Genomic DNA, 15,022 nt, shown 5'->3' on the forward strand with positions numbered 1-15,022 from the left:
AACTCAATTTAATTTTAGAGCTTATAAGTTAGTTTGACCAATTTATAAGTTTAGATAAACACCCCCTAAATTAGTTTTTATATCACCTAAGATTTTAAGTTTAAGTTTTAGATATTATAATTAAAAAAAAAAAAATTGGAAAATCTATCTAAATTTGTTTGGAACGAATATATATGAGAATGAGAGTTGATTGAGTAATAAGTGTATAATTATTCATATTGGGTTGAGAAGGTTAGGTGTCAAGGACCTATTGGTCCACGTGTGGTCACATGAACCTTATTTCTGCAACACCCTCATTGTGTTACTGTTTCAGAATATCATTGTCCAAACTAACTCCATTTCATTGACTCTCTCTCTGTCTCTCTCTCTCTCCTCAATCTCTCTCCATTACACCATTAGACCATTGTAGTGTGGAGCCCAAAACGGGACCTTTGCTTTGCTGGCTTCAAGCTCTCTATTGTTGCCTCTTTATGGGTCTTGTCTGCTTACCCTCATATACATAGCAAGAGAGAGTATTTGTAACCTTTTCTTATTAGTTTCTGCCATTTTTATTCGCTTAGTTCTGTAACAATCTCGTCTTTATTATCTTCACTGGAAGAACCCACCAAAGAAATCACAACCCTCCTCGGTTTCTTTATCTTTAGTTGATTGATCCATAGATCTAATGCTTTGATGATTCCCAGATGAAGGTTTCCCTTTTTAGATCCTTCTCCGCTCATCAACTGTGATAAATTTGTCAAATTGTTTGGTAAGCTTTGATTTTTCTTGAAGAAAAATTTGAAATTTGTTAGTTCAATTAGTTGAATTAGTGATTAATGGGTTTATGTGGAACTTTTTTTTTTTTACTTGTTCAATGTGAAACAGTAGACATTCTGGATATTTAAATTGTTTGATATTCTGAGAGAAAAGTTGGGGCTTTGACCTTTTTATTTTTAAAGTTCTTCTTTTTGTTGTATCTGTTGATTTTTTTCAATTTTAGCGGTCGTGTTGTGGGCAGGGGTTGTTTCCATTTTGAGAAGAACTTTGATGGGTTCTGTTTTAAAGGCTCTGGTTTCCTCTGTTTTGTTGTAATTGAAAACTGCAAGCAAACTAAAAAGGCGGCTTCTTTACATTATATGTTTGATCCGGTAGTTTTCAGTTATTACCATTGTTACTTTGTGTATATTGTACTTGTTGATATCGTTGCTTTAGGATGTTCTTCTTGTATTCGATTCAAAATTGAAGAGTAAGAGTGTATTGATTCTGTGTTGAGAAGTAAAGGAAGGTACTATTAGTAGTTGGCTTATTTTAAATCACGGTTGTCTTGAAATTTTATTGTGCGTGTACAAGTACTAATTATGTGCTTTTGTTGTTGATGTTGTTGTGTTGAAAAGTAAAGGGCCATAAACTTTCACAACTGGGGTATTTGGGGCAGTATTGTTTTGAATGGTTATTAGATGAGGAGATTTCAGAGGATTGTCTGGATGAGATGAGGGATGTTAGAGGGGTTGATGAACTTTTTGAGGGCCTGTTTTCGGCCAAGGTCCGATCGATATGTTCACACGAATTCAGACTCTGTGGGTCGCCAAGATGGACTGTTGTGGTACAAAGATTCAGGACATCACATGAATGGTGAATTCTCAATGGCTGTGGTGCAGGCCAACAATTTACTTGAGGATCAAAGCCAGTTAGAGTCTGGCAGTTTGAGTTCTCATGAGTCTGGACCATATGGTACCTTTGTTGGTGTTTATGATGGGCATGGAGGGCCTGAGACATCACGCTATATCACGGATCACCTCTTTCAACATCTGAAGAGTAAGTGACTTCAACTTCTAATTTCTCTATCTTCGTTTCTAATTCTAAGTCTATGTTTGTCTCTTTTTGGCATATATGAGATGTGGGATTTCAATGCCTTTTTGGAACAAATTAATGAGTGATAGGATTGCAAACTTTATACAAACTTTGACCATTTCTTAATGTGACCATCTTTGTGGATAATTTATTCTTCATGTAGTGGTCTTTTGAATTGCCATTTGTTCCCAGTTTCTTATTTTTTCTAATGCCTCAATTGTTATGTTCAGGGTTTACATCAGAGCAGCAGTCAATGTCAGTGGATGTGATACGGAAGGCATATCAAGCAACAGAAGAAGGTTTTACGTCTGTTGTTTCTAGGCAGTGGCTTATGAAACCGCAAATAGCAGCAGTTGGATCATGCTGCCTGATTGGTGTTATCTGTAATGGAACTCTATATATCGCAAACGTTGGCGATTCACGTGCTGTTCTAGGGAGAGTTATGAAGGCAACAGGAGAGGTGCTGGCCATGCAACTCTCTGCAGAGCACAATGCATGTATAGAGTCCGTGAGACAGGAGTTGCAGTCTTTACACCCTGATGACAGGCAGATTGTAGTTTTGAAGCATAATGTATGGCGTGTAAAGGGCCTTATACAGGTAAGTTATTCACTGTTCAGAGAATGGACAAATGTGATAGTTCTTCATAGAACCTTGTGTAGCTAGAGTTTCTGTCATGACTTCTGAGTTCACATACTGTTGTGGTCTTGTAGAATTCATGATACTTGTGCATTACTGTCATTAAGCATTCAAAATTATTAAGTATAATGACACTAGATGGGAAACTTCCTTGTACTGGTTTATCTTTATTTCCAAGTTTTTTTCAACATAAATACTCCATAATTGGGTTTGTTAGGATTGATGGTCTAGGGACAGCTGATGCTTTATCTTTATTTTACAAGTTTCTGTACAGAATTCTCAGAGTAGTTTCTCATAATTGCTTCTTCACCTTTGAATATTTTTACTGATGGTCAGAATCTTGGCCTTTCAGGTTTCTAGATCTATTGGTGATGTATATTTGAAAAAGCCTGAGTTTAACAGAGAGCCTTTATATTCTAAGTTCCGCCTTCGTGAACCTATGAGAAGGCCGATATTGAGCGCAGAACCATCGATTTCAGTGCACCCGCTGCAGCCCCATGATCAGTTTGTGATATTTGCATCTGATGGGCTTTGGGAACACCTAACGAATCAGGAAGCAGTTGATATAGTTCAAAATCATCCACGCAATGTAAGTTGCTCATTTCTACCATAAATTATATAGTTGTTGACACTTTTCCTTTATAACTCAATGTTGGAGTTCAAATTGTTATGTGTTATTGGAAGAGAGTTTAGCTCAATGATGATAATCTTTTCATGATCATAAATTTTGGGCTGGGATATATTTTAAAAGTTTTTGGTCAGAAGATTTGATTATATGTACCCTTAATGCTAATTATTAAATCATGTTTGACATGTTTTGATCACCTCTGATGGGAGCCGGGAAACAATAAACAAAACAAAAGTATTTAGTTTGGGCCAATAATTTGGATAGCTTATATGGCAACTTGTTCTATTTAAGTTATATGAGCAACTTATTTTATTTTATTTTTCTAAGTTATATGAGGATCTTGTTTTATTTATCTGACTAAATATGTAAAGTCATCTATGGAACTGGATCCATTACAGGAACCACATGGCAAAAGTCAGTGAAATTGTCCAATGTACTACTTAAATTGAAAGGGGTCTGCAAAGCATTAACTGTGTAAAATAGCTCTAATATTGATGAAATTTTTTGTTAAGTGCTATATGTATGTATTGCTGTCCACTTGAGAGAAATCTTTTATTGTTTTCCTTGCTATCTTATTTTGGTGTATGGTTAGGGATAAATTCTTTCGAATGATCTACTGCATTATAGCAAATCCATATGGAAAATCAAAGTCATTTGAAAACTGGAAATAGAGAAAAAAAAAAAAAAAATGAGATGAAAATTCACTTGTATTTTCTAACCTTCATGCAGGGAAGTGCAAGGAGGTTGGTGAAAGTTGCTCTGCAAGAAGCAGCAAAGAAAAGAGAAATGAGGTATTCGGACCTTAAGAAGATTGATCGTGGCGTCCGCCGCCATTTCCACGACGACATCACTGTAATAGTTGTGTTTCTTGACTTGAATCACGTGAGTAGGGCTAGCTCCGTCAGGTCCCCAAATATATCAGTGAGAGGGAGTGGAATCAACCTACCCTCTAACACATTGGCTCCTTGCACGACACCAACTGAAGCTGGCGGTACCTGATGAATATGTATCTCATGTTTTCATATGTTGTATCATTCTCTTGTGTGAATACCAGGTAGCTTCCGGGAGATAATGAGGAGCAAGCCTTCAATTCTTTAATGTATACTGTAACTTTTACCTGAAGACTAATACTTGCATTTAGCTACTTTGCCAAATACTTTAAAGGAACTGGGAGAAGAGGAGTATAAATTGACAGTTATTATAGTTACTTCATTGGGACATTCTCTTCCATGTTTCACTGTTTTTTTCCCCTTCTGTTGGATCTTCCGCGATCGGTTGTAAAGTTTACTTAGCAAATTAAGTTTTTCTTCTTTTTTTCTTTTATGATAATGTTTTCTGTCAGAGTACCAAGGATAGTTCTAGCCGTGTAGCGGTTTTTGATAACTTTGTGCAGGCAGATTTTGTAGAGAATCTATAAGGGAAACTGTTTAATTCTTTGGAGGAACTAGTCAAAAAATTTTTGGCCGTGACGAATATTATCAGTTTTCTTCTGGAAAAGTCATGAACAGAAATCAAAAGGTGAACCCTTTACACTTTGACTAACTAATTATTTTGTTATCATCAGTTTGAATCTGCTTGGTATGTTGAATGCAATCGTTATTACTTTTCTCGGTTTCTTTGGTCTCCATTCATTGATTTCCTCATAAAGGTCACGCGCACGTGTTACTTTCTGGAAATTTTTCTTTTGAAGAGTTAAAGGTTGATGCATTTGCAGGAATCAAAATACTAAGAATCTGTCTTCGTTCGAATGAAGTTTTTTTAATGTCCACTTTTCTGACCCAAGTACAAATACAATAGAAGAATTTATCAAAGTTGACTAGTATTCCTTCAAGCCAATTAATCTAACCTGAAAAATCTCAAATGCCTGCGCAAGCGTATCATCAGGACCTTCTGTTCATGATTGATGCATATTCCTTGCTAGGATGAATATATGTAGGTTGTAATTGGTCAATCTTAAATTTTTTTTAATTGAGATGTTTGGGCCTATTTATATGTACCTCAATTAATCGTTGAGATCCATTGAACATTTTATACGTTTAAAGTATTAGATAAATTATAATGTTATTGTGATAAATAGTCTCAAGATTTAAACTTAAACCATGTAAGAAGGAAATAAACCTTATTGGCCGCATGACCAATGACTTTGAAGTTGTAGCAAAGAATTTTTCCTATCAAACTTATACCATATGACATGGTGCCCTTTCAAAGACTTTCGTGGATGATATTTTCAGTGAAACAGTAGTACAAATTCCAACACTGGAAAAGGCATGAAAGAAACTGTCATTCCAAATTCCATAATTTCATTCATTGGCGCAAGACCATTTAATAGACTGATAAAGAATATATGGTTTTAGAGCTCCATAGCAACCAGCAAGTCTATCAGTACTGACAACCGCTGCTAAGTACAACCAATTTGTTTCTTTATAGACCCAAATGGGTTTTCACTTCCTGTTTAAAAAGTTGGATGCTGCCAAAATCTGATGAGTAGTCATTCACATTTCTTAATACAAGATGACTTGTCAGTTGTCATCCATATATTATTATATCAATGAGGAGGTGAATTGTCTTGCCTTCCAAGTTTAAACGACATGTCTTACATGCCTTTATACAAGTATCATCTTGTCGTTTACTGTTTAAACACATGAAACGAGGAGGGCCTGTCCTCTAAATTCTGAAATGGTGAATGTTTTCAAAAATGCATATATATATATATATAAATATATATATAAAGCAATTGAAAATTTGAAAAGAGAAGAAGTGGGGATTTCCGAGGTGCCTTTTTTCTGTATGTTATCAGATTGTCAGAGCATATTCTCACTAACCCACAATAACCCTTCTTCTGTTTCATCTAATCTTAACCTTTACCAAATTAATGGTCATTTAATATTAATTAAGTACCACTAATTTAACCCTAGACAAATACAATGGCTCAATTTCCCATGCCATCCATAAAATAAGGCTCAGTAAATGAATAAATAAACCTAACTACAAAAACAAAACCACTTTTGTTAGGTTATGGACCTTCTTGAGAAACCCAAAATGCAAAATTTGGTTAGGGGAGTCTCAGTACTTTATTCCTCAATAGTGTTACAAAAAATTTGACACAAATCTTGACCCAGTATGGTTTAAAAAGAGAAGGAGATTGGGTTTCTTTTTTCCCAGAAATGGAAAGGGACTAAGGAGGAGTTGGTGGCAATAAATTATGCTCAAATGTAACTAAAGTGAATAGTAGTAGTAGTAGTAGTAGTAGTACTTGCTTTGACTAAAGGGAGCAGGTTATTAGTCAAATGATTTTTTTTTTTTTTATTGAGAAAGGTCTCGGATTAGTTTACACGTATCTCAATTAATTTTTTGAGATCTTAAAACTGTTTGTGGGATAAAAGTCTTAGTAATTACCCCTATTACTATATGAGGAGACTCGAACTTAGGAGATGTTTGTCTAAGCTTATAAGCTGGTCAAACTTGCTTATAAGCTCTAAAATTAAACTAACCTGTTTGTTTATAATTTTTTTGAGCTTATAAGCTAAAAAAAATAAGTTGGGGGAGGTACTTTTTTTTCTTTGGCTTATAAGCACTTTACTTATAAGCTAGTTTAACCAAGTATATTATCATATTATCCTTATTTAATTTTAAAATTCCATAGTATGTCATTGTTTAATGTAGTACCTTTTTTAGTAATTTTATAATAAAATGTACTTATAAGCCACATTTTATCAAACACGTCAATTACTTATCAGTCACTTATAAGTACTTTAACCAAACACGTAATTGCTTAAAATTTCAAATGCTTATAAGTTAATTTTAGCTTATAAGCAACAATTCCTTATAAGCTAATTTTCATAAACAAACACTCCCTTAGAAGTTTATGAAATCTCCTTTACTGTTTTACATCCAGCCATTCCGGCCATCCAGTAATGGTTAAAAGTATTTATTACATTACTGATAAGAACATGACCCAAACGGGTTTGTTAGGTTATTGCTCTAGCTGTACAGTTCACACTGTGAGGTTGTTTGGGTGCCTCTGTGTCTCTGAGCTGCCTTTAACTTTTGCATATTTGAGCTCTTTGATTATATTTCAAAGTATTTGCATAACAAGTTAATGCCCTCTAGTTCAGAACATAAAAAATATTCACATTACCTGTCATCTATGATTTATCCATTACGAAGATCATATATAACTGAGTTTTATCATAAAACTTTGTTGAAGAGTAGACATTGAGATAAAAGAGGTTTTTATCAATGAAAAAAAGAAGAAAATTAGGTTATACAAAAGAGTAAACCATATTTTCCCACCCAAGGTTTGGCGAATCTACATTCCCACCCTTGGTTTCATAAATTGCAGATTATCACTCTTAAATTAACAGATAGTTGTTTAATCTAACAGTTAAAAGGATAAGATGGTAATTTCAAAGATGAAATTTTCAAAATAACCCTTCGCTTCTCTAATTCACCCCACCGACGATCTGAGACCATTCTGGCACAATCGACCCCTCTTGACACTACCATTATAATCCCCTCAACCCCTACATCAAAACCCCTAACCTTCCCACCTGATTGAACCCCATAATCGTTGGTCGTCGCTTTTAGTGTCAATCGGAATTTCATCCAAATTCCAGCAAGTCCTAACACCGAAAACCACCCGCAAGACCACCAATAGCATCGTCGGCTTCCCCCCACCAAAACCCCCAACATTTCTGACTGCAATTGCCCACCATCGCCTCTCTCTTAGGTTTTTGCATTTTTTCATTCCTTTCCATCCAAGTTTTAACACCTCGCCTAAGTGCAATCGGGTGGAAAAGTTAGGGGTTTTGGTGAGGAGGATAAGGGGATGTTGATGGTGATGTCGGGGAGGTTCAATGGTGCCGAAATCAGGCTAGATTCTTGGCTTGGCCGGGATCATCTAGGGGTTATTTGAGAGAAATTTGAGATGTAGAGGTTTATTTGAGAAAAAAGTAACGATATTAATTTAAGAGTGAGAATCTACCATTTATGAAACTAGGGGTGGAAACTGAAGATCGAAGATTCGCCAAACCGTGGGTGGGAAAATGTCGTTTACTCTATACAAAAAGGAAAAAATTTGAGATTGATGTGCATGCAGGTTCATTATGTTGATGTGAGATGTGTTGTGACTAGAAGGACGTGTATACACATAGCTTTAAGTATAATCCAACAATGTGAAAATGTATATTGCAAATTTCAGACTCGTCATGTATGTTGATACATGTTGTGATTAGATAAAACACATCATGTATGTTATAATTAGATGGACATATATACATACTTGTGGTACATGTCGATGTATGTTGTGATAAGACACATGTGTATACAAACTCATCATGCATGTTAATGTATGACATGATATATACATACTAATTATACATGGCATGCATAATACTATGACGTATGGTATGCATAATACTATGACGTATGGTATGCATAATACTATGACGTATGTTGTGATTACAGCAGCCTCTATATACCTTTCTCATCAAGATTTCTTTTTCCATTAACAAAAAGTGGTTTTCATGACCATTCAAAACAGGACTGGTTTAATACAGTTCTCACATTTGAACGGGGTATGACATGGGTAATGCTTTGATACAAAGAAGTAATTTATCTCCTTTTATGGACCATTGGATTGCCATTCTTCAACTTTGGGAAAAACAATCAACGGTCCACAAGTAAGCATCACACACCATAGCAGAGATCCAAGTTTACCTTTTCTGTGGATTGTATAGTGTATACAGAAGGCAGAAAAATTGCTCAAAATGTTTGAAGATTCATTATTAATTTTCACAGCCAAGTAAATAATGAAAAGAAAAATAAACTTGCATTGAACATAAATTATGATGCATAGATATAAGGACTTCTTTATGACCTGCATTCAATTGTCAGGTACTTAATGAATCAAAATGGCCTCAGAATGGTTTATTAGTTGACCAAACAGAAACCATCTTTCCCATAGCAACAGAACCAGAAAATCCATGCAAAATCTAAAGTTTGCCCTTGCCAAAATGGCAAAATCCCTGTTCTTGATTCTGGGTTCTGATAGAATAATAGTCTTTAAGACATTTTCTGTAGTGAATTAAATCACATTTGTTTAACAAGCTTTATGCATGAGTCCTTATCACAACAAAAAAGACAAAGAAAGTTGAGACATTTTGTTAGCTGAAATCACAACTTAAGGAGCACAAATATAATCTTATTATTGCAAGTTCACAAGCTAAAGCTAAAAGAAAGGAGGCAAGATTTTGAGTTAAAGAATCAAGAAAACCACCAAAGACAAGACAAAGCAACCTCCCTCCCTCCCTCTCTCTCTTCTTCTTACTGGTCTGTGCAGTGGTCTGGTCACCATCATTTTATCAGTTATTTACTGTACAGTACGTTTGACTCCTCTTTTTGCTCACAACTCTGTCCATGTGTCTCTTCTCAACAAAAATCTCCATTTTCCACTTATTTTTGCACTTTATTTATTATTTATTTTTTGGTTTTGTATTCTATTATTTTAGCCATGGCTGTACGCCAACTCTGTAGAGGAACAAGTGACCAAACACACACACAAACAGGTGACACACTACATAGTTTCTTCTCTCTCTTTCTCGAGCCCCTACCTTCTTTATCACCTATAAGCTAATGGCCTTTCCCTGTGGCTTTACTCTGTTTTCTTTCTTTTCATCTTCTTCTAATTCTTTTTTCTCTCTCTCTGTGTGCCATTTTTTATTGTAACAAAAACTGTGTTGTTTTCGTGAAGAAAAAAGAGAAATGGTGGTTCTAAATGTGTTGAAGAGCCTCATTAGTAACAATAAATGTTGTTTCTTTACAAAAACATGAAATGGGTTGTTTCAAAACCTGTGAGAAAGCTTATATTTTGACTCCTCTTTAGTTCTGTAAACCCCTTTGTCAGATAACAAATTTGTCATTTTGATACAACCCCACTTTCTTTTTTTATCACAAAAGACTACATAGATTCCTCCAAAAAACCTCCTTTCTCACTTTACGCCATCCCAAGTCTCTCTAAAAGAATAGCCAGAGAGAAGAGAAAGCATGGGGTGTGTTGCCTCCAAACTTGAGGAAGAAGAAGTTGTTTCCATTTGTAGAGAAAGAAAACGCCAGCTAAAACTTGCAGTTGAGAGAAGATATGCATTAGCTGAAGCACATTCTAAGTATTCTGAATCATTATATGCAGTTTCAGCAGCCATTAAGCTCTTTGTTGCTAGACACTCTTCACCTTCTTCACCATTTCTCATTACTTTTCCTCCTACTTGTCCTTCACCACCACCACTACCCATTGACCAAAATGTGATAAACAACCCCATGTTTCTTCAGCAAACATCATCTGAGTCAACAAACCATGAAGCCGTTACTTGTGAGTCATGTGATTCCGACTCTTCAACAAGTTCTGAGTCTTGTGATGAAGAGACTAAAGAAGAAGAAGTGATGAGAGAAGACCAACAGCAGGCTTGTAAGTACTTTTACATGCAAATGCCACCAGCCATGCCATCACCACAGAGAGACTTTGGATGGGATTTCTTCAACCCTTTTGATGGTATGAGAGCAGAAGTCATTAGTGGTTACCGCATGATGTCTGATGAGGACGTGAAGGTTGTGAGAGAGAGGGAAGGAATACCTGAGCTAGAAGAAGAAGATGATAATAGAGAAGAAGAGGAAACAGTTATGAAAGCTGAAGAAAATAATGTTCGCAAGGAGGTTGAAGAGAGTGGAGTTGGTGCTCTGAAAGTGGTTGAAGGAGCTAATGTGAACAGCCAAGAAGAGCCAAAGGGGCTTACTGTTATTGATGGCCCAGAAAATGGAAGGGAATTGCTTGAGGCTTTGAAGGACATTGAAGACCATTTTCTGAGGGCATATGATTCTGGAAAGGCAGTATCCAAGATGCTGGAGGTTAATAGAGTTCACTGGCAATCTAATGTGGAGGAAATCAAGGGTGTGTGCAGAATTCTTTTCTTATGTTTTTTGTTTTAATACCTTTGTTTCCATGATTTCTGCCTTCTGTTGCTACACGTTTTTGAGGGTTTCTTTCGAAGAAATTTTTCTCCTTGCTTTCTTTCTGAGATAGTCTACAACCTAGCTTTGAAGATATAGCATGCAAGATGTGAAATTATTATTATTTGTTTTAATTTCTAAACATAAATCTTCGTTTTTTTTGCTTAATTATGCTTCATCTGTATTAGTTTTTAGTTTCAGTAGGAGCATTAGATTACATTTTTTTCATAGCTTGAAGAGAACATGTCCTTGAGGCTCCACTTTAAGGAACTTTTAATTATTCTTTAACCTTTTTTGACAAGATCTAATGTTATGGGGCTTATATGTGATATTTGTTTGTAAAAATATAAAACCTTCTACTAATAGCTTTTTGAATCTCTTTCTTCCTCTGCCTTGATGCTATTAGACAGACTAAGTTTCCAAAGATATCCCTGCTTTCTTAAGTAATCAAACTGCTAGCATGTGTGAATTTCCTCCATTGCCTTTGCTTATCGTCCTTCTGTTTTGAGGTTGCCCTTTACTTGTCCCACCACTGTGACTTGTTTTTTTACTCTAAATCTCTAATTTTTTTTTTTTTTTAATTTTCTTTTAAGGTCTTATGTCGTGGGCCTTATTGCAACTTCATGAAACTATGTGAATTATTCACATGCAAATGCCTTTAGCTGTATCAAGACTGTGCTACTTTTATCCTTATGGCTACTATATAATAAATCAAACCTCCAAATCATTTCTTTTCTCAGAAAGTTTCTTGTTATTTTAAATCTTAATTCTCTGCTTTTACTGAAGTGGGTCTAAGATTCAATTCCTCTGTAGATATGATTTTGGCGTGACACAGAATCTTTATTTTCTAACGTTCTATATCTCTTTATGCTTTGCTGCATTTGTTTTATATTTCTGCTCAGGTCCCTCCACTCTGAGTTACATTTTTGCGCAAATCAATGAGTTTTAATGGAAATGTGCCATATATGATTTGATGCAGAGAACTCAACGAAACTCATGCAAGCTATTACATGGAACCGTTCAACTTCATCAAAGCATTCGGCTTGTAAAAGCCTTGTAGCATCCAGTTCCAAAACCTCTGCCTCATGGACCGAGTTTAAGAATGTTCTCTTTGATGAATATGGTGGGATGGATTCTGGAAGCCATTCATCAACCTTAGAAAGGCTTTATGCCTGGGAGAAGAAGCTCTTTGAGCAAGTTAAGGTAAATTAATATTGCTGAAACTCTAAAACTCTTGTGATGTTTTACCGTCAGCAAATTCAACTATAAGCTAAGCATGAGATTATGTTCATTTGCGCCTGTGGATTTTGGTGCTTTTTTCTTCTCATAGATTTCACTTCTTTTTCTAATTGGATTCTGAAATCAACAAGCTTTTTGTCTTGCTTCTGATAGCTTCTTGTTTGCTACTGATCTTATCAAAATGGTAAACGGCAAATGAGATTATTGAGATAGCAAACTAGGGACTTCTGGTGGATTAATTGGATTAACTTTATAACCGTAGAATTAAAGAAGGAATAATGTTTACACTTTTATAATCCTTTAACATTTTTTAAGCTCTTAAAACAGGTAATGTTCCCAAAATATGTCTCAAGTAGATTTATGTGACTGATAATCTTAGTTTTCACAACAAACTTTGTAGTCTGAAATAGATGTATGAAAGGAATTTAAAAAGTGCAGAAGGCATCTGTCTAATAATACCATTTTGGTAAATTAACGTACTATTTTGCTTTAGGCTGGGGATGACACACGGAAACTATACGAGAGAAAATGTTCACGGCTGAGAAACCAGGATGTCAATGGAGATGAACTTACTATGGACAAAACTAGAGCGGCTGTGAAAGATTTATATGCACAGATCTTAGTTGCAATTAGAAGTGCTGAGACTATCTCAAAGAGAATTCAGAAACTAACCGATGAGGAGCTGCTGCCTCAAATCGTGGAACTGTTGAAAGGGTAAGTGATTTAATCTCCAAATACCAAGTACGATAGCATTTTGAATACATTCTTTGTTTCCCTGTGTATTTACCCTCTATTTTCCTGCACAGCCTGACACAAAACTGGAAAATTATGTTGGAATCCCATGAAACCCAGAAGAAGATTCTTGTTGAAGTAAAATCTTTTGCCAGCTGCACATATGGAAAATTCTGCAATGACTCTCATCGACTTGCTACGCTTCAGCTTGAGGCAGAGCTTCTACATTGGCGTTCATGCTTTACAGAATACATTACAGCTCAGAAAGCATATGTAGAAGCTCTCCACAATTGGTTAACCAAATTCCTTGCTCCTGAAGTTGAATTCTGTTCTAGGAGCAGGGGCAGGAACTCGTCAACCCCATATCGAGCTAATGGCCCCCCCTTGCTTTTGATTTTCCATGATTGGTTAGCTTCCATGGAGAAACTACCATATAAGCCAGTAGCCTTTGCATTGAAAAGCTTCTCTAAAGATGTTAGGGCCTTGTGGTCTCAGCAAGGGGAAGAACAGGCTCAAAAGAGAAAAGTTGATGGTCTAGCAAAAGAACTCGATAAAAAAACACTGGCATTTCAGAAGGCAGAAACCAGGTTCGTAGAAACGAAGCACACAGACATGAAGTCAGAGGCTGAAGTAGACCATCAGAATGAGTACTTGGTAGAGAAGAAGGAACAGTTGGACATATTTAGGAGAAAAATGGAGGTTGAGAAGGAAAAACACCACAACTGCATGCAAGAAACACAAAGTGTTACATTGAACGGATTACAGACTGGGTTTTCTTCAGTTTTCGAGTCCTTAACAGAATTCTCAAAGGCTTCTCTAAAGATGTATAACGATCTCGTGACTTGCAGTGAGAATGCTTCAAGAGTTGAGGACCCATCATACATAGAGTGCTCAAAGGCTGAGCAGATAACACAAGATAACACAGCTGGTCACTGAGGATTGAGGGGTTCACCGGGTATATGTATATTGTTATCACGTCGAAGCAACTCGCTGAGACAAGTTTATTTATTTTTACAGTAGGATTTCTTTAGCGTTGCTGATTGTTTGTTCTAATGGTTGCCCAAATTTTGTTTTAGGATTTGTATATTTCCAGTTTCTTCAAATCTTTCTTGGCATGGTGCCAAGAAGTGTGAAGGAATTCTGATGGGTAAACCCTCTGTAAGTAGTAGTTAAAAACATTGGTGGATGAATAGGGGATATTTTTATTTGTGATTTGATTAGACCCTTTGGTCCATGAATGCCTGATGGTGCAGTATCTTTTCATAAGTGGCTATTGGCTAAAGCATGAAAGCAGTTATCTTCACGCTTGAAAGTAGTTTTTCTTCAGAAAAGCAAAACGATTCTGACTAGCTCTTAGGCTGTAAAGCATAACCATTGTCAGGGGCATCATCATTTTCTCTGCAACACGGCAAAATTAGTGGCAGCAGACGGGGTCTCTTTCTGTTTATCAAAGCTTTGTATAAAGTGATATTTCCTCTTTACCAATAGATAGCCGCTTTTAAGTGCCAATAAAATGTCTAGATTTAGCCATATAAATAGGGATTAGAGAGAAAAGGAATGTTAATATACCAATCATACAGTACAATGGTTCAAATGTCCATATTTTGAGGACTCGGTGGAAGTGTACATACAAATACAATATAACCACGACGGCATGACCATATGCCATGAGAACATTATGATTATGTGCTTCTCCCACTTAAGACATCCTCATAATTCAATAATATTTAATGTACTGTTCAATTACGATGTATCATTGACATGCATACATCCATTCAACTTAAGACATTCTCATAATTCAACTAATGAGCTCTGTTTTAAAATTTGTACCGCACCGACCGAGTCCCAGTCATTCTCATAATTTAATCAATAAGCTCTGTTTTAAAACCCAAATCGAACCGATCGGTCGAACTGGGACCAAGTAAACTCTTCGGATCAGTCGGTTGGAGCAATGC

General features: G+C 35.9%; 2 protein-coding genes across 3 annotated transcripts; both read left to right on the forward strand.

Annotated features, from left to right (window-relative positions):
• Positions 1-328: 328 nt before the first annotated feature.
• On the forward strand, positions 329-4,424 carry LOC116119039 (probable protein phosphatase 2C 60). 2 transcript variants are annotated; one of them, XM_031404995.1, is made up of 5 exons: positions 329-748; positions 1,374-1,794; positions 2,061-2,428; positions 2,820-3,056; positions 3,825-4,424. In XM_031404995.1, exons 2-5 carry the CDS (start codon positions 1,476-1,478, stop codon positions 4,092-4,094), a joined length of 1,194 nt encoding a protein of 397 aa, XP_031260855.1. In that variant the 5' UTR covers positions 329-748; positions 1,374-1,475; the 3' UTR covers positions 4,095-4,424. The 2 variants fall into 2 exon arrangements, with proteins under 2 accessions (XP_031260855.1, XP_031260856.1); XM_031404996.1 differs by having other exon boundaries at positions 1,379-1,794.
• A 5,649-nt stretch (positions 4,425-10,073) lies between these two features.
• Positions 10,074-14,257, forward strand: LOC116119033 (nitrate regulatory gene2 protein-like). Its single transcript, XM_031404989.1, has 4 exons — positions 10,074-11,037; positions 12,076-12,299; positions 12,829-13,049; positions 13,142-14,257. Exons 1-4 carry the CDS (start codon positions 10,140-10,142, stop codon positions 14,001-14,003), a joined length of 2,205 nt encoding a protein of 734 aa, XP_031260849.1. The 5' UTR covers positions 10,074-10,139; the 3' UTR covers positions 14,004-14,257.
• The last annotated feature ends 765 nt before the right edge of the window (positions 14,258-15,022 follow it).

This window comes from Pistacia vera, unplaced genomic scaffold, assembly GCF_008641045.1.
Source record: "Pistacia vera cultivar Batoury unplaced genomic scaffold, PisVer_v2 Contig87, whole genome shotgun sequence".
Taxonomy (NCBI): domain Eukaryota; kingdom Viridiplantae; phylum Streptophyta; class Magnoliopsida; order Sapindales; family Anacardiaceae; genus Pistacia; species Pistacia vera.